Source organism: Phoca vitulina, unplaced genomic scaffold (genome assembly GCF_004348235.1).
Source record: "Phoca vitulina isolate PV1807 unplaced genomic scaffold, GSC_HSeal_1.0 scaffold8, whole genome shotgun sequence".
NCBI classification, from domain to species: domain Eukaryota; kingdom Metazoa; phylum Chordata; class Mammalia; order Carnivora; family Phocidae; genus Phoca; species Phoca vitulina.
In genome coordinates this window covers 35393322-35413339 of record NW_022589711.1, presented here as the reverse complement: position 1 = coordinate 35413339, position 20018 = coordinate 35393322, and the positions used below count along the sequence as shown (strand labels likewise).

The window sequence follows — 20018 nt, the reverse complement described above, 5'->3', positions numbered from 1 at the left end:
CTGCCTCCATTGGCTACGACCCTCCCAGGTCTTGTCCATCACAACCTACTATTCGAAGTCCAAGTCTCTCAGTATCCTCCGAGGTAACTGAGAAGCCATTTCATAAACCAATTTAATTGAATTACAAGTGTACCTTGCTTTATTGCACCTCACAGATACTGTGTTTTTTACAAATTGCAGGTTTGTGGCAACCCTGCCTCGAGCAAGTCTATTGGTGCCATTTTTCCAAAAACATTTGCTCACTGCATGTCTCTGTGTCACATGTTGGTAATTCTCGCAATTTTCCAAAATTTTTCATTACCATTCTATTTGCTAGGTGATCTGTGATCAGTGGTTATGATTTGCTGAAAGTTCAGATGATGGTTAGCATTTTTTAGCAATAAAGTATTTTTAAACTAAGGTACGTACATAGTTCGTTTTTCTTTTTTTTAGACATAATGTTAATGCACCCTTAATAGAGTACAGTATACTGTCAACATAACTTTTATATGCACTGGGAAACCAAGAAATTCATCTGAGGTGTTTTATTGTGATATTTGCTTTTTTGCAGAGGTCTGAAACCAAACCCACAATATCTCCAAGGTACACCTGTATTAGTGATGAAGAAGGATTAGTCCTCGGGCTCTCTGCAATAAGTTATGATGAAATAATAGAATGCTTAGGCATTGTAAAGATATCTGTTTAATAAGGAGTCTCTTTGGGAAAGACTCATGAAATCTTTTCATAATGTGGTCTCCTTCTTTGCATATACTTTAAATGATCAGTGTTTAATATTGTCCCTGAGACCATTTCAGGGAGTCCACAAAAGTCAAAACTATTGTTCACAGCAACACATCATTTGCCTTTTTTATGCTCATTCTCTCACAATCGTGATGTGGAACTTCCCAGAAACTATGTGATGTGTAATGTGGACATCATTCTGATGGCTAATAGAATGCATGCTTGTATATTTTTGTTTTTAAAATTCACAATGTGAATTTTAAATGTGAAAGTTTCGAATGTGGTAAATATCAGCAAACACTTCTCTTTACAAGAAACTCTCTGGGGTTCTCAATAATGTTTTTAAGCACGTTCTAAATTTTTGAGAGCTACTGCTTTAGTTATCCTCCCTGATTTGGCAGTTGAAATACCAGGCAGGGTGGTAGCTCTGATTAAATTCAAAACCGTAGTAACTTAATCAGTTTGCAAAGGTTGGTATCTAAAAGCCAAATCAAAAGAACATATACAAGGAAGTGCTCCAAATTGACCAGGTCATGTCCAAAGCACAGTTGTCAACCTGACGGAGCTCTCACTGGCCAGATCGGGGATATCTGATTTGTGACTTTGTGATTAATCAGAAATGTCAGTGGCATCTTCTAGTGGGTGAGAGATAGAGGAGAGAGGAGTGTTTCACACGAAGAGGGAAAATCTAAAGATTATCATTAATGTCCACATTTCCCAAAAGAGTGTCGTGAACCAAATATTTAGATTTGACACTTTTAATCATTCAGTATCTTAATACAAATATAAGAAATAATACAGATTTAAATAACATGAAAAGCTTACTAAATATACAAATATCCAATTCAACAGTGAAAACAACTTAAGCTTTAGTTCTTAGGTCACTGAGTAGAGACAAGAAAGCAAAAGATACTGAAAAAGTCAATAATTTGGTCCTGTGATTTTTAAGAGTTCAAAAATGTTCCACTAGTTAGAACAATATAATTTAGAACAAAGGGATTTCTAAACCCAAACATACCTTCTCTGCTATTATGAGAAGTTAACTCATGGGAAAAGAAGCCAGGAGGGAGAAGCATTTGAATTGACTCTGAATTGAATTCGAAACTTCCTAAATGCCTGTTTTTATTTTATCATGTATTTTCTTTTGATTTCACAATGACTGGTATAGGACCAGATCCTATTATAAGTCAAATGGGACAGGAAATGTTTTTTTTAAAAACGTGAGCTGCTGGGCTAACAATACTTATTCTTCTATACAAGTAGATAAGTAAAGTTAAGGTTGTCAATGTTATTTTGCAATGAATTCAGTCCCATATTCATTGTGGTAAACACCAGTCACAGGAGGACATGAAGAACTGCAGTGAAACCAAGGATTCTAGAAAGACCAGTTACTAACAAACCAGTCGGCAGGTAGTGGACTACCACCACCACGTGAAGAGGAAACTGACTCGTGGACCTAAGAACAATATGGAAGAAGAGATGGAACAGCAACAGAAAGGTAAAAGGTAGTCTCAGAAAAGTTCTTTGATCCTTAACACCTTCCCGTGTTCTCCTTTCTCTTTTTCCTTTCTTGATTCCTTTTTTTCCTGCAATTACATCAGTTTTTGGAGCAGAATGGCAAACGATCTGGTCCAACTTCCTAATTTTCTGGATGCGGGTGTGGATGCTCATTGAGATAAAGTGACGGACAGAGCGTTGCCCTCGGTTGGAGCCAGAGTCAGCCTCTGAGTTGTGGCTACTGATTCAAAGTCCAGTCTCCTTTCAACAGCACAACACTGCATTGCGTCACAAAATCAAGTCCTACAACAGACTTGAGAGGTAAAACGACTTCCTTTTGGAACTCCCACAAGCACTGGGTAGCTTAGATGGCAGTAGAAAATCTTGAAATTCTTAGGTCTTTTACCCCTACCTCTTCTGCTCTTTATGTCCCTCAGAGAATGACCCTTTTCCTCCTACCTTCCTTCTGAGTCAGATTCAAGTAGACCAGGGAGTAAATTTTCCAGGTTCTGTGTGATTCCTCTAGGGCTCTGGATAAAAGAAAGATCAAGATATTAACTTCCAACATTTATAATGTCTATCCTAACACATTTGAAGAAGATACATAACAGAAGGGTCAGTAAGCATAGAACACACCTGTGCATATTTCATTGGCAAAGATAAGGACATTCCTGACCCAATGTGATGTGGGGAGACCGTGACTCTCTCCAAGGGACATAGGTAATTCTAGGAAATAATCTTTTGCCGAATCACTTAGGACTACAAGTAAAAAAAAAAAAAGAGAGAGAATTCCAAATAATCTACATGTATTTTATTTATAAGACCTTGAGCTTTGCTCTCTGTGGATACTAACTCACTGGGCCTTGGGCTGGGAATGGTCACAAAGTAGATCCATGGAGGGCCTTTCCAGGGCTATCAGGTTTCTCGCACCTAAACTGAAAGGATGTGGACCTCCCTACAAGGCAGGCAAAGACCTGGGATTTTATCTTGGGGCTACCTCTCATTCTCTGTGTAATCTTAAGTAATTCTTTACCAGAAACTGTAACATTTTAAACCTGCCAAAATTCCAGTACCTGCTGTCTGTGGTAAAAAAAACACAGAACAGCTCAGGCAAGAATGCCCAGGCTTAAGGTTCTGCTAGTGAGTGACTCTGTCATCTGGTCGTGACATTTTGGTATGATGGATGGCATCTGCCCCCATTCAAGGGTAAACTCTTATAGAAAAATACGTTGGAATGCAAGATTTCTCCCAGCAGTTTTGACCTAAGCAGTCCAATAAAGGTTGCCCCACACTTTTCTCGTATAAAACACCCCATTTCTTCAGCTTGGAGCTAAGAGGAAACTGGGGTAGGGGTGCTGGCTACCACCCATCCAGCCTGCCTCAGGGAGATGTAAGTACAATTATTACGCAAAGCAAAGATTCTTATTATTTTAGAAACAAATACTCTTGTATTGTCCTTCTAACTAGTCACCAATTTCACCATCATAAATTGTCCATTGGGCACTTTTGTTATTTGATATAGTACTAAGCTTAAAATCGAAAAAAATGGCGGGGTGCCTGGGTGGCTCAGTCGGTTAAGCGTCTGCCTTCAGCTCAGGTCATGATCCCAGGGTCCTGGGATCGAGTCCCACATCGGGCTCTCTGCTTTGCGGGGAGCCTGCTTCTCCCTCTCCCCCTGCTCTTCTCTCTCTCTCTGTCAAATAAATAAAATCTTAAAAAAAAAAAAAAGAAAAAAATGGCATGATTCCACCCAGAACATAGTGTTTTATTAACACTGCCATTATCATTGAAAGAGCCCATTTACAGGTTACATTATTATGAAGTGAAGTGAAAGAATTCAGGGTAATTATAGATAATGTGGGCAAGAAAAAAAAACCACTTTGCTATGAAATAGCTAGACACTTGAAAAAAAAGTGAAATCTGGCATGTGCATTTCATATGAATGTCTAAATTTTCTACTGTTTGCCAATTCTGCCTTGACTCAATCAAACAAAAGAAAACTAGTACTCAAAAATTTCAAAAACTGAGGTGATTATCTGTCTATTAAGATCTGCCCCAAAGTGAGGTGAGTTTTTGAGAAGCATGTAATCATTGGTGGGTTGACTAATGAGAAATAAAAGGCTATTCTCAAGCTCAAATTTAATTTCATTGTGGAAGGGGCACATTTATGACATCAACTGGGTTTTAATAGCAAGAACTAATATAGAATGGTGGAAAATTTCCCTAGGAAATTTTATTTTATTTTTTCACTTTCTATTTTAGTAATAAAGTACTGGATTCACGAAAGACAAAGAAAAGAGGCTGTTCTTTGAAAACATATCGATCTATTAATCAACCTATTATCTTACTGATGTCGTTTCATGGGAAGTAACTACAATGATCCCATCAGGACTGATACAAAGAGAAATTGCCTCTAAGTCATCATACCTTCCTCCAGAGGTATTTCACCTTCACTGGTGAAAAGAACACAACCATTCTCCGGCATTAAACAGAATCACAACAAAAAGTGATTTTTCTACAAAAGTGACATCATCATTAGAGATCACTCCTCTATCCCAAAACTATAAATTTGCTTGTGCTTTTGTGAGCAATGAGTAAGTGATTTTGATCTAAAATAGACTTTGTTGTTGCTAAGTCACACTTACTTAACTAGATTTGTCTTACCATGGGGCAGCTCTCTGGAGAGGATTCTTTTCTACTCACATTCAGTGAGTTCAAGAATGAATTCATCAAGAATGAATTCATCCCTCCTCTCCTCCTTCTCTCTCCATGAACTTTGAACACAAGCACACACACACTCACACACATTCAGTTCCCCTCTTCACTTCCTTATTTCTGAGCACTTCACCATTGTTCCAGTCACTGAGATCAGAAACTTGGTGTCATTTTTGACTGATCATGTTTTCCTGCCCATCCAAAAGTTTTAGGCATTCAGGAGATGATGGAAAGAAAAAGAGAAAAAAAAAAAGAAAATCCAAAGTAAGGGTAAGGAAAGATAGGAAGCAAATGTAGTAGGTCCATTGGCTTTCATCACAAATTGATAATCAGAGTTTGCTACTTAAAGAAATTTAAAATGTCAACATCTTCTATGGTTTTCTTCCCTTTCGCCCAACTTTTGTTATAACTTCAGTTTTGATCTTGAGTGTTTAAGTCTCCAGCATAATTGACACTCTGTTTTACTAGCTATTTAAGTAAATGGGACCAAATCATCTGGCTGTTAAAATATTTGAAACCAGCAAAAAAATTCAGTCCCCCAAAATGTGCCACTGAACATTCAATGTAATTAACTGATTTGGCCGTATGTCATGAAGACATCATCAGTAAATGGCAATCCCAGTGCTTGCAAGATTCTGTAGAGGTTCAGGTGTTTATTTTCATAAATGAGAAAAAGCCTAGAAACAAAGATAAGCTGACTCCCCTTGCTTCAACTAGAAAAGACATTGAACAATGATGTTTCCCAGAAAACCCAAGACTTACTTAATGAACAAAGGACAATTATTTTGCAAATGCCCCATTCTAGTGGAATTTACCTTGGGCTTGAATAGATTGTATTATAAGATTCTTGTCCAACAGGGACTTTTTAAGATGAATTTGAACACTTCATACTTCTTTCCTCACGCTTTCCAAAAGAGTACAACAGTAACAGCAAGCTAGGATTAAAATACATGCAACCCAATAATGCCTTTCAAGTCAGGACTCCAGGGCATCAGAGCTGGAAGAACACTCTGGCAGAGGTCAGCAGACCAAAACCAGCGTTCTAGTCCTAAGCCTGTTGTTAACTAGCTGTGCGACCTTAGGGAAGGAAGTCAATTTCCCTCTCTGGCTTCAAGTCCTAATGGGAAAAATGAAATGTTTGGATAAAGTAAAATCAAACAGCCTACTGCCTTTGACATTCTGCAGAGCACTAATGAATTCTATGGGCTTATGTTTATATGCAATAAAATTATCTGATCTGTAATCTCCTCTTCCCACAGAACAAACACTTTTATCTACTTTTGCAAAAGGGTCATTGACACTGAAGATTTGTTGCTTTTCTTATAAAATCACAAGAATTAATCTGGTACTTGTATAAGGCTTACGCAAAATTAAGTGTTCGAAAAACCTACAACATGAAAGATAGCTTACGATTTAATTTTAAAAAACCAACAGTTTTTTTCTTCCCTATCTTTCAGTCATCCAAGATGGGAAAAATTCCCATATCAGCCTTTCACCCTTGGAAATCCCCATCACACACACCATAAACTGAAGCTTTGCATTAACTTTAATAAATTATGCACTGCCTCCCGAAAACAAAAAAATTTAAATCTCTCTCTCTAGCTGAATCCTCTTGTTTTATAGCTTCTCATTTTATAGTATCTCCCAAGGTTTTAGACTCAGCATTTATGAGGTACTGAAATTACAGTAAGAAAAAGAGAATTGAAAACGTCACTTTGAAAATCTATCTATCCGTCCATCCATCCATCCATCCGATTCATTCACTGTCTTAATGAAAGTTTATTGAGAACTTCATATACATAAGACACTGTGATAGATGTTGTAGGGACAGAAAAAAATTTATAGTCTATAAGGACAAAATGACATGACGGAGTTAGTAAGTGTAGGTCACCTGTAAGCTGCCTATAGTATTTGAGGCATAGTAGGAGTATAACATAGAAAATACTATTTAATTAGTGAGTATACTGGACAATTTCAGAGTCTCTTACGTGGACTAGCTGGCCCAGGGAGCGCTTGCCGTAAAAGGAAAAGAGACTGCCCTTCTTGTTAATGGGTAGAAGAACACAGTGTGGGTACAGAGACTTCTTTCTCTGGTGTGGCCATCAGCTGACTCTACAGGGACTAGACATTGTCTACATTTCCTCTCATCGACCCTTACTCTCAACTTACAAATAATTAGCCATTAAATGATCGTAGCAAATAAAAAGCAGAAACATCCAGTTTAATGTCCAACTGCAAGAAAATGACCCCAAAAGTGTTCTAAAACACCAGCAACAACAAGCAGGACACATTGTTGCCATCCCTTATTTACATCTTCCTGTGCCCTCTACAGTGCTATTAAAAAATCATTTGTTTCCTTCTTTGTACTTCCTATGATAACTTACCTCGGTCTTGGTTCCGACGACGTTTCCAGTATAGTAAGATTGAGATTAAGACCAGAAGAATTACCAAGGAAACAATGCTTAACAAGAGCGGAACTGAAAACCAAAATCCTATAGATGGTGAAGGGGGGGAAAAGGAGAAACAAAGTCATAAGCAGAAACCATTGAGGCAAAAAGTGATAAAGCAATCGTTGGGATGAGTTTTTCCTAGAGTGGAGCTTTCGATGAAAATTATCCTCAAATATATACCTATTGATGTCTCCACTCATGGTTTGATATTATTTCAATAACATTTAGTTAATAATAATCTAACCACGTTTTCTGTGGCTACTATCTCATAAAAGCTTTGAATGTGTTATTTCATTTAATCCTCAAAACAACCCAAGAGTTAGGTATTATTATCATCATCGCACATATAAAAACAACAACAACAACAGCAGAACAAAAAACTGAGGCTCAGAGAAGCTAAGTAAGCCCCAAATCAGCATAGTAAGGGGCAGAACCAAGGCTTGGTCAGAGGTCACCGCCCATTAAAATAATATATTTATTGAGGAAGTTGTGGAAAATACAGAGACATAGAAAGGAAAAAAATCATGGATTTCATGATGCCAACCCCAGGAGTAACTCATCTCAATATTTTTATTGTATTTCTTCTAATCTGTGTCTTTGTTATTAAACCTCTTTCCAACAGTCAATAAACGCGGCCCCTCAGTGTCACTCCGCAATCCTACAGCGGGGGAAGAGCTTCCTGATTTGGGAGTTTCCAGCATCTTCCTCATACTTCTGTAACAGGATTTCTCACATCATAATTCAACCGAGCCCCTTCAGACAGAGATGTGTCTAACTTCCATGGTTCCAGTGCTTGATAAATGCTTGAAGCATGGAAGACTTTCAGTAAATGCTCGCAGAGTAAACAAACATTACACAAACGATGTATAAACATTATAAACGATGTAAGTCGATTCTGGCATTCTTGGACAAGAAGACATGTTCCTTTTCACATTCTTGCTTTTCAGGGAAATTTACCCTCTGCCTTGGCTGAAAATGAGGATCTCTTCACAAATGTCCAGATCTAACACTACAAATCTTTTGCCCAAAATTACCTAAATGTTGACTTTTTGATTAGTCTGTTTTTTTCAATAACCCCAAAAATGACTATAGGAAATGTTCCCTAGAGGCAACCACACCAATAAGGCATTCAGGGGAAAGTTTTCCCAGGCTTTAGTGCTTAAAGTGCTCCCTGGAAAAAAAGCATCAGTACCTTTGTAGGAGGCTTATTACTGAGAGCCTCGTCCAGAGCTGATGCTTTAGCCACACAGATAAAGAAAACTGTGGCTATTCCCAAAGCATCTTGCCTAAAACTGCCGCTCCCTCTCTTCTCCCGCCCACAGGCCTCACTTCCTGTGTCCATGAGACCCAGAGCTAGCAGCTTAGAGAGAAACACAAGAAAGCAAAAGCGGTCTTGCTCAGGATGCAGTTTGTTTCAAAGGGGTGAGGAAAACATCCTCACATTGGCCCCTTTCTTAAAAGCTCTGTGGCCCAGTTCTACAGCGCAGACGATGCAAAGCCTTCCTCATGGACGTCACTTCTTCCAGGAAATCTTCCTGCTCCCTCCAGACTGAACTGATCCTCTCCTCCCCACTCTCAATCCTCCCGGGTGCAGCGTAGCTTTCCTCCTGAAGCATTTCGCCCGCAGTTGTGTAATTGCGCATTGTGTTACCCGCAGTAGAACAGGAGCTTTCTGAGCACAGGCACTGAGTCTTGCTTACTCTCGCATTTCAACAATCCCAACACCTGGCACACGACAGACACTCAGGAAATGTCAGCAGCATGGAAACTAAAGGCGTGGATGGGTCTCAACAAAAGCATTTGGTATGTGGGCAACATACAACAGTTACCAAAGTAAGACTGGCTTTACTGGTTTCCTCAACTCTGTTTTTCTTTCCCCACTTACTCCATTCTCTGTCTTATTAGCTCCTTGGCTAGGAGGCCAAGAGGCTCTGCAGACCATTCACCACTTTCCAGTCGTGTGTTCACAGATGCAGCCGCAGCCTTCTCTTACCTTTATCCACAGCCTGCGTGACGCTGGTCACATTCCCCAGGTGCAGCACCTGGCAGACCACCTCCTTCCCCACCTGACGCTTGGGGTCTTTGACCTGGAGAACGCTCGTGACAGACGTGGTCCCATTGGGGTGCGAGAGAACCTCAGTACTGTTTTCAATCCCTGACCCAGACACCTTCCAGGAGATCACAGGGGCTGGGCGGGCATTGGCAGAGCAAGTGATATTTAGGTGGTCTTCGAAGAATTTATAGTGAAGGAACACTGTGGGCTGTACTGGGACAAAAAAAAAGAAAAAATGATGGTCTGCCATCAGTTAAGCCCCACATTCTCCTCAGAGGAGGAAGGAAGATCTTTACAGAAAGACACTGGGGGCTCAAGGGATAAGGTGGCACATCCAACCCAAAGTGGGGCTCCTCAGTTCTTCCTGTGTCTAATCCTCTGGCTGGCAGGATGGAAACTGGCCTAAGACAGCTCTGTAACAAGAAAAATCCTCTCTGTAGTTTGTCTGCAGGGGAATTAGCTGAATGGGGCGGTGGGGGGGGGGAGGGATTCTTCTTTCCCAAACGATCCAGAGCCTAATATTCTGTTCTCCATTTCCGGGCAAGGCAGCATCTCTGGCTTCTTCTGGGTGTCCCTCTCATAGTCTGACAATGGTCACCCGTCAGCATGGCCATAGAGGTAGGCTGCACTTCTCAGAAGCCCCCGGCAGTTTCAGACCAGAGAGCCCGCAGAGGGAGTGCTTAGAGATGGCCTTTCAGAGCTGGACCAGGGAATGAGATGCAAGGAGGAGACTTGGAAAGTCCCTGCTTGGAATATCTACAGAAGATGTAAATTAGAAATTCACTGCTGATAACCAGAAAATCACAGAATGACAGTTGAAAGGACCTTGGAGATCACCTGATAGAGTTAAGACAAAATAGTTTATGAGAAAAGCACATTATTTTAGTCCAGCTGTAACCCTGTTCCCTTTCAAAAGTCCCTTGACCAGTGAATTCATTTTCATTGTGTACTTTCAATGTGCAGTTCATCTCTGCTGAGCAAACACAAGCTGGCTTTCCTGTGGTTACTCTGGAGCCTACAAGATAATTAAAGGGCAGTAGTGAAAGGAAAACCTGGTCTGTGTTTAGAGGTTCAAGAGGTGGGTGGGTGGCAGTGGGTTGGAGGAAATGGGCCCAGAGGGACTGTGGCTTCTTCCAAAGAATACCCAGATTACTAAAGTCGATGGGCACTAGGGGAAGACAGATAAAAGTGAAGGAAGAGGAGTATGGTTGACATGGTGAGACTGGGTGGCAGGGTTCTCTGGTACATCCAAGGAAGCTATAGATGGAAGCTATAAGGTATGGCTGGAAATGATCCGTGTGGAAAAGAACAGGAGTACTATCCAGAAAATTCAGGGGAGTTTGGTTTTCAGGTAAAAAATAATACAAAAGTTTATGGGTAAAGGAGGGTAAAAAAGAGAAAGATGAGAAAAAAAGAAGAAAAGAAAAAGTAATAGAAATGAAAAAAACATCCACAAGAAGGAAAAAAAAGACAAGTGAGGAGGTAGGAGGAAGGAAGGAAGCAAGGAAGGAAGGAAGGAAGGAAGGAAGGAAGGAGAAAAATGGAGAAGAAAGAAGGAGGGAAGACTGGAAGGAGAGGAAAGAGGAAAAAGGACAGGGAGACAAAGAGACAAAGAAAACAAAAAAATAGAGTCAAGAAGAAAACCTGACATAAGATCCCACAGAGAGGACTCATTATAGGCAAAATAAGTGAAAGAAACCTTTTTTTTTTCCTGTTGCCATACCTCCCTTGCACTCTCGTTTACTGATCCTCCTCTTACCCCATGTCCAATATTCTTGGTGTGCTCAAACTCTCACTTTAACATTCCTGATAACCCTGTCTAAATTTCTCTTTTCCCTTCTAAAACTACCACCAAGTGTGCCGTGCTCCAAAGTTACCCCTTATTCCCACTTCTCAATTCTTGATCCCAGCTATGTGTCAGTTAAACGGAAAAGAAACTTGTCAAACTAAGCCTCTTGGATTGTAAAAGAATGCTTATTATCCAGTTAAATACCTAGTTGACTGCAGGTATGAAGAGCCTCTGAGGTATATCCCAAGAGAACTGTGTTGAAACAAAATGAGAGGGACCACCATAACTGGCTCTGGGTAGGCCCAATCTGGCTCTGTCCTTAGATCCAAAAGTGTTAAAGCTGTTAGAGACCCTACAGATGATCGATTTCATACTTACTGTGCAGATAAATAGACTCTGGTTCAGAGAGTGGGATGGGACGCTCCCAGGGTCACAGGACTGCTAATGGCAAAGCCAGGTCTGAATCATACCACTACTTACAAAGAACCCATTATCCTCACCATGGCCCTTAATTTACTCTTGCTGAGAACACCATTCCTCAGAGCAAAGATAACCCCAGGCAGAGATTCCAGGTAGCCCCATGAACTTTCCAAATAACCATAAGCACAGTTATAACAGACATGAAAGGCTAAGTGTCTTCTCATGAACCTTTCTGAGGTTAGGATCCTGAAAAACTAGGCACTACCACCAGGTTCCAAACATTCTTGAAAATGACATTTCTAGCCAGAGACAATGTATTCCCAGAGATTCTCACCAGAGAGGCTGAGGCAGGCTGTTCCTGAGATCTTCCCAGAACCAAAAGTATTGAAGAGGCACTTGTAACACCCTTCATCCTCCAGGGTGGTGTTCCAGAAGGTAATGGTTGAGTTCGTGAGTTCCAGCTGGGTGATGTTTATCTTGTCTTTATAGGCAGGCTGGACCACAACCCCATGGTTCTTGCTGAAGGTGACCATGTTTTCTGGGCTAACACCCTTGATTTTCTGCCATGTCACAATCAAGACTTCCTCGGAATTTTGCAGAGAGCATCTTAAGGAAGCAGGTGTGTTCAGCAGCTTTTTTTCATTTTGGGTCACAACTTTTATCATGGAATCATAAAAGAACATTTATATTTTAAAATTTAATACATAAAAATACACATTTTTCTGATAAAAAAATGCATGTTCAAAGTTAAACATAGAAAAGATAGAGAAAAATGCAAAGAAAACATTTACCTACATCCCTGATGTTGCTAGAGAAATATAAGTTCAAATATGTTTATTCAATCTTTAAGAGTAACAGAGTAAAAAAACAAGAAAGCAAACTTTCAGTGACAGAAATTGTGCAAAGAATCCCTGTAAGCTGAAAGCAGGTAGAATGAAGTTGGAGATGCAAATTGCCAGATAGAATAGAAGCATCACCAGGAGTGTTCATGCCTAGAGGTGCAGAAGAAAGAAAGGGCCAACGGACAATTGGCAGAGTGATCCATTTAGGTGAAGAAGATGTAACAGCCCTATACATTCCACACACACCCCCTACAAAGAAGGGTCAGCAACAGCAGTTTTTGCCTCCGGGAAGCAGTGGTGAATATAGGAACATAAGGTAGAAGAATATGCGGGACAATGCTTCAGGAGGCTACGTAGTACCAGATGGCTTTGACAATCAAATAACAATTTACTACGCATTCCCACATTTTTACTTAATGCAGTGCAGAATATAAGGCATGACAATAATTTCTTCCCCCATCAATGCTGGCTACTCATATTGATATGAGAGATGATTCAATAGGAAATCTTAATATAATAACAACTAGGCAGACGTTTGAGAAAGCTGACTCAATGAAAGAATAAACTCTACAAACCCAGGAACTCAAACTAAATGAATAAAGACATAATGAATCAAGAAACACTTTGACGTGAATAAATGTGATCTCTTAAGTGTAAAAAGAAGCCAGCATTGTAAACAGTAGAAATTAGAGTTGTAGAAAATGACAAATATAAAATCTTAATGATTTGGCTGATTTAGCAGAATGGACATCACTGAAGGGTCAACTAGTTAAGTATGCTTTTGTGCTACATTCTTCTCAGAATGTAGCACAAAAGCATAAAGATATGGAAAAAATTCAAGAAAAATTCAAAGACCTGGAATATTTCAACATCATCACTGAGACTTACAAGAAGGGAAAAGGAAGAATGGGAGACAAAAACACTGTAAGGGACAAAAATATATTTTTCAAAATGATAAAAGGAGCAATCTAAAATAAGATATATACATTATGAATCTTTATGTTGGGACACCTGGGTGGCTCAGTCAGTTAACCATTCAATGCTTGATTTCAGCTCAGGTCATGATCTCAGGGTCATGGGATTTAGCCCCACATCAGGCTCCACACTCAGCAGGGAGTCTGCTTGAGATTCTCTCTCTCTCCCTCCCGCTCCGTGTTCTCTCTGTCTCTGTCTCTCAAATAAATAAATCTTTAAGCAAACAAACCTTTCTGTGCCTAACAACATAAGTGAAACATATAAAAAGCCATAGAATTGAAAAGAAAAATTTTAAATCCACAAAAATAATGGGAGAGTTTTCCATAGTTTGCTCAGAATTTTCACTTCCACATATTAAAAAATACAGATAAAGCAAAAAGGTCAAATGTAAGGATGAGAAGATTTGAAAAATGAATATTTATATATAAATCATTATATATATAAATCATATGTGTATGTGTATATAAGTATGTATTTATAAACTTTTACCAAAAGAGAACATACAATCTTTACAAACATTCCCCCAAATTGAACTTGAAATAAGATGCAAAAAAAGCTATTACCCTATGACCTTGAACACTGTCCACAATGTAATAAACAAGAAATTTACATACTTCTTTCAACTCTAATTACACCAAAAGTCATTGCAAGAATAATCAATTACTATAAATGACAAGGAGAATATAATGTATTAAAATCCGTAGAAATTGATAAAGCCATCTTCAGAGGGAAATATTTAATCTTAACTTCATTAGGAAACGAGAGATTGGAAAATGAATACACACATATATTCAAACATCCCACCCCCCCAAAAGATAAAAGAAGTGAATTCATATAGATAAAAGCACAAATTAATGCAATGGTAGACAACATGTAGACTTAATCAAAAACACCAAAATCTGTTTTTTTTTAAATGAATAACACAGAGAACACGTTGGCTAGTATCATTAGAAAAAAAAGAAGCAACGTCCTCTCAGTGGCCCTTCAACAATGTCAAGGATGAGAAGGTAGGCATACCAACAGACACAAATTGGAACCCACGAGTATTGCAGAAGTGTAGTTGTAGGGAGGTGTACTCTTGGTAGATGTGAAAAGCTCTGGAGGCTATACCTGTTGTTGGGGTTTTCTGAAAGTTTGTTGAGATTTTGCAGAGCAGAGATTTGAAGAAATTGCTGCTTTTCGAATGGAGAGTAGAAAAGGAACCTGAGCTAGAGTTTTAACTTCTTAGGTGATTCTTCTATTTGACTAAGAAATAATTTAGTGGAAAGTTTACAATTCTTGGATGCTTCTATGGAATTCCATTTAGATTCCCCCAAGTCCGTTGGTAAAGCCTGTGCCATGGATGGTGGGAAGCCTGCCCTGTCTCCACCTGTGAAGGCTGACATAAAGCAACAGCACATGGAAGGTGATAGAAGGTCAGTGGCGAAGTGAGGGGTGGCATCCCATGGAACACAGGAGAAAGGTCTGGCACAACTAGGAAACTCAACAAATAAGTGGACAGCACAGGCGTATGCTTCATATAGACTGTGAACCTAGGTAACCTCTAGATTTCATTATTTTCCATATTTTTCTGTAAAAGAGGGGGCATGCCCAATTTAAAGGCTTACTACCAGATTACCTTCTAAAAAGGGTATATATTCATTCATACTCCCCAAGCATTTCCATATCTTTATAAACATAGGGAATTATATTTAAATAATATGTAAAAGTCATTTGCTTTGATAGGTGAAAAACATCTTAATTTAGAAAGAATTTCTTCACATCTGGTTTTATCTATGGAAACAGTTTCTAAATAGTCAAAGCCTTTTTCCACTTCGAAAACAAAAATGTGTAAAGCAGAAAGAACCACTCCCATTCCTCCAAGCAAATTACATGTTTAAATAATTCATGCAGACAAATGAACTAGCACAGCACAAACAACACTAGCCAGATGTCTCCACTCCAGAAATTGTGCTCCCTGGACCCCATGCAGGGGAACTGGGTATCTTTTTACCTTGCGCCCTGCATAGCATCACTGCTGCCAAGAACCAAATCAGTCTGTAGGTAGACAGATGACAGAAGAGCCTCCTGAACACCTGAAGACAGAAAGCAAAGCAAAGACATGGGCATTTGCATGTGGACAAAAAGCTAAGGAAGCTTCAATCTCATGGCTACCTCAGGGAATGCTGCAGCTCAAGTTTTAACCACCAGATAACTTTGGTTTTGTGGATGCAGAACTGCAGACTATAAATGGAAGAAATAAAAGAGTGTGCTCAGGATATGGGAAGGGAAAAGCAGCAACATGGCTCCTCCATTACGGCAATCCCTAGCAATTTGAGGCCGCGCCCTCAAAGCCACCATTGTCAAGAGCCAGGCCTCAAAGACGTGGGATGGTCGGGGACAACAAACTGCCATAAATACACACAGAAAACACGGAGACTACAAATGCTTGCATCCGCTTCCCAAAGAATCCACTTCTGTTAACATTAAAGACGGAACTCAGGGGGGACCACTTTGCAGAAAGATACGACTGCCTTGGAGTTTGCTGAAGTAGATTTCCCTGAAAATTCTGCAAATTTTATACGAATTGCCCCTTTTAAAAAACAGTAGTGTCCAGGGGCACCTGAGGGGCGCAGTCAGTTAAGCATTGGACTCTTGGTTTTGGTTCCGGTCATGATCTCAGGGTCCCAGGATCAAGCCCTGTCACCAGCTTTGCATTCAGTGCAGAATATGCTTGAGATTCCGTCTCTCTCTCCCTCTCTCTCCGTCCCTCCCACTTGTGGGTGCTCTCTCTCTCTCTCTCAAATAAATAAATAAATCTTTAAAAAAACAAACAAACAAACAGTAGTGTCCTTATTTTTTTTCTGCATTGCTTTGTTTTCATGTGTCCGGGAAGAAATCCTTGGCATTTTTACATGGTGACATTTAATTGGATGTTATTCTGGGTATCATTTTATTATAAAATGAGAGGGTGGATGTAGACAGACTAACTACAGTAGCCCCATGGATCCATTCACTTCATCTGCATGTGTGTGTTCATAAGGGTACAGGCAAGAAATGTAATTTTTCCCTATATTTTTCTGTATTAGAGATGTGTAAGAAATGTAGGTCTCTGTATTTTTCTTTACCTGAGTTTCACTGTTATTTCATGTTGCCATTCCAACTAGAGGTAGAGACTTCACTGCAGTCAATATCACATCATCTCTGGCAATTCAGCCCCCTGCCACCCCCGCACTTCACAAGTGTCCCAATCTCTGGCATTGCATCTCCATTCTTGGGGGCTCACACAATGCCAAGCCATGGGACAGGGCTACTAGTCCTTGGTTACAGCCATCTATCCACGGTAGCATTCTCTAAGATGGCTGTGTTCCCCTCCAGTCATCATGGTCATCAATTTGTGCAATTAAACCTTGCGCTTAGAAAGTGTCTTCTCTCACTCTCTTTCATTCTCCTGATTCCGTGCCCCTGGGTTGGGCAAAGGGAAATTCTACAAGCTCTCTGCCTAGACGCCCATGTATCTATCCATCTCTGTTTTACTCTTCCCTTGTCATGATGAGGAGGCTGGTCTCTTTCCACAGTTTCTCCCAGGAAAGCAAAGCACAGATGTTTCTGTTCTTGGATTTCAACAGCTCCTTGTAAGTTCTATTTACCATCCTCCTGAACTCCCTCCCCATGCACCGTGATCAGGCACAGGGCTGCCTTTTCAGAAGGCAAGCTTGTGTCTGAATACAGACTTTAATCAGGCCCTCTTTGCTCTCCCAGCCTAGAAAATACGTATTTCCCCTAGGGTCAGGAAAGCTGGTTCTTCCATCTCCTGCGTTCTTCCCATCTGGAATAACATATGTCCTTGGTTTTCCAGTGTTTAGGCTTTTAAAACTCAAATGCTTAGGCTCTTGCTGTCTCAACACCTTGGCTTCCAAAACTAAAGTCTTCTTTGGCATTCTAATTCCCTGCCATTTTTTTTAACCATATGCCTCTCTCTCACATGGAAACCCAAATTCTAGCAAAGATGATGAGGAATACAGAATGGACTGGCTCTCACAGTGAAAATCTGTGTTTTAGGATAAGAGAGAAAGCAGACACACACCAGAACACAGTGTGTGAGCTGGGAGCCAAGAATGTCTAAGAAGGAAAACACAATGATTGAGGCAAGGGAATTAGAAGGAAAGCCTTGCTATTAAATATATACATAATTATTCTGGCTGATGAGTGGGGTTAGCACAAATACCATATGTGTGAGCCAGGACAAATGACTTTACCTCTCCAAAAGAGGCAAAATAACAGCACCAACGCTTCTATTGAAAAGACTAAGCAAGTTAGTACATGGAATGCCCCCAGAATAGTGAGTGATACGAGTAAGCAGTAAATAAATATCGTTGTTATTTCATTGGGTTGCTATCATTGAAACCACTTAATATGGTGTCTAAGATGCAGTAAATCCCAATACATGTTAGGTAACTAAAAAAAAAAAAAAAAAAAATCCATTAATCAAACCACATACAGGGAGTACAAAATGAAAATGGAGAAATCCACTTCTACCCCTTGCCAGGAGGGCCAGGGTTCCCAGGGACCTGGTCTTACCTGGCAGCTACCCCTCTGGCAGCTAACTGCTCCTATCCATGCCTCTTTCCCCTGAGTTTCTAGGTGCAAATCCTGCTCCCATCACGTGTAGTCGCATGGGCTTGTGAAAATTAACCTCTCTGCTGGTTTCCTTATTTGTAAAAGCACATAACAATTCCTCCTCTGAAGGATGGTTGTGAAGATTAGCAGCATCCAGTGCGCCGAGTAAACATAAGCTCCCAGGCCACCATTCTCCTTTGTTAAGAAAGATACTGAAATGACTGGCCGTGCGGTCTTGCCAGTAAACCATATATGAAAAAAAAAAAAAGAAAAAAAAAATACCTTGAGGTATTACTTGTGTTTGGATTTTAATCTTGTATTGTTATTATTCTTTTCAATTCTCCCAATATAAATAAAAATCCGCTCATTCAGTTTGAGCCATGTAAACAGATCCGGAATAAACAAAATGTCTGTCTCTCTTGGATACCCTGGGGTTTAACACTGATTTATCTGGCCCTCTTTGGCTCCCGAGGCAAAGGACCGAAGGATGGAGAAAGAGGCCGGTGCCTCAAGGAGGGAGCGAGCTCTGAGCCCTGAATTCTGCAGCCCCCCACCCCAGCTTTGGGTGCCAACACGAAGCCAAAGCAGCACCCGCCATCCCCTTCTTGGGACAGCGTACAATAGGATGTGCTTTCGTGCGCTCGGGTCGGGGCCAGGGAGCCCAGCCGCCAGCCGACCGGCCGGCCGCAGGCGCGCGCCTCCCCGCCCAGGTCCCCTCCGAGGACAATGATCTCGAGAGAAGCGTCTCCGTCTCCGAGGCCCCCGCCTGGCGGCATCCTTCTAGGACAACTGACACAGAGAGCCGGGACTCCGGGACCAGCCTGGAAACCACCCTTCGCGAGGCAAAATCCTATTCTCGTCAAGGCTAGGCGTCGCGGGGAAAGCGCCCGCACCAAGCCCAGCGCCCAGCCAGCCCCGGGCGAGCCGCAGCCGGACGCGCTCAGGCCGCCGCCGTCCCCAGGGCCGCCGGCGCGACATCGCCCGCCCCGCGCCCTCCTTCCACGCCCGGCCCCGCTCACCGGCCTCCCCATGGTCGCTCCCGGCCGCGCGCGGTTGCCGGCTTCAGCTGGAAAGCCCGGAGGATCTCACCGCGGCGCGCCGAGCGCCTCCAGCTCAGGGAGGCGGGCCAGTCCCCGCCCCGGCACGGAGCCATCGTGGCGGTCCAAGCGCCCTCAAGTACCCCCACAGGCGCCCGGCCACACGGGGTTCCGGTTAAATTCCCCACCTTGAAACATTTCCAGTTCTTAGAGGTGACGAATGGGGAAACTGAGAAAGCACGGGGGGTGGGGGGAAATACACTTTTTCCATTTTCATGTGACAGGGACGGAAAGGAAATGGGGGAGGTGAGGAGTCATCGGTTGGGCCGTAGCGCTCAGGAATGGCAACCTGCATTGTGAAGCAGGTGTGAAATAACAGGAGGTGGTGAAACCGAGAAAGAACAAAATGGAAAAGGAAAGAAAAAGGCTTTTCTTCGGGGGTCTTGGAATCGCAGTTCAGGGAGCACAGGTTCCGGGAAACTAGAAACGTGCTGTGCTCTAGTAGGGAAAGCAAGGGGTTTTATGAAAAAGAAGGAAGGGGTGATTACATGAGGCAGATAAAGAAAATAAGGGGAAAAGGTGCTAATTTGGTGCTGACAGCCACTTCTGATAACTATTGCTTTATTGTTGCTGTCCGATTAAGCTGTCCCTAGTATGTGTTAACTGCCTATACTGTCTTCATATGACCTGAATGCCAGCTGCTGTGTTGAAATTTAACTGTTTGTAAAACTATTGTCGCTTCTGGCTCAGTTCAAGAGCTCATTAGTTGGAAAGGAAAATGGAGCATCAAGATGGATTCTCTCACGTACAGAAATTTTACACAATTCCACACAGGCATGTCAGAAATGAAGAATTTTGAGAAATGTTATTCAGTTTCTCCAGATGTCACCTATGAAAATAAAAAAATGTTTTGAGGCTGAA

At 41.2% G+C, this 20018-nt stretch overlaps 1 protein-coding gene across 5 annotated transcripts; it reads right to left on the bottom strand.

The window, feature by feature from the left end:
* Positions 1-513: 513 nt before the first annotated feature.
* CD200 (CD200 molecule) lies at positions 514-19996 on the bottom strand. 5 transcript variants are annotated; one of them, XM_032406528.1, is made up of 6 exons: positions 19080-19992; positions 15455-15536; positions 11979-12299; positions 9376-9648; positions 7317-7424; positions 514-2747 (listed from the first exon to the last, which is right to left on the bottom strand). In XM_032406528.1, the coding sequence occupies exons 1-6, from the start codon at positions 19089-19091 to the stop codon at positions 2740-2742; spliced, it is 804 nt and encodes a 267-aa protein (XP_032262419.1). In that variant the 5' UTR covers positions 19092-19992; the 3' UTR covers positions 514-2739. The 5 variants fall into 5 exon arrangements, with proteins under 5 accessions (XP_032262419.1, XP_032262422.1, XP_032262420.1 ...); XM_032406531.1 differs by lacking the exon at positions 514-2747 and adding an exon at positions 18022-18294 and having other exon boundaries at positions 3897-7424; positions 9376-9643; positions 19080-19996; XM_032406529.1 differs by lacking the exon at positions 514-2747 and adding an exon at positions 18022-18294 and having other exon boundaries at positions 3897-7424; positions 19080-19994.
* Positions 19997-20018: the final 22 nt, after the last annotated feature.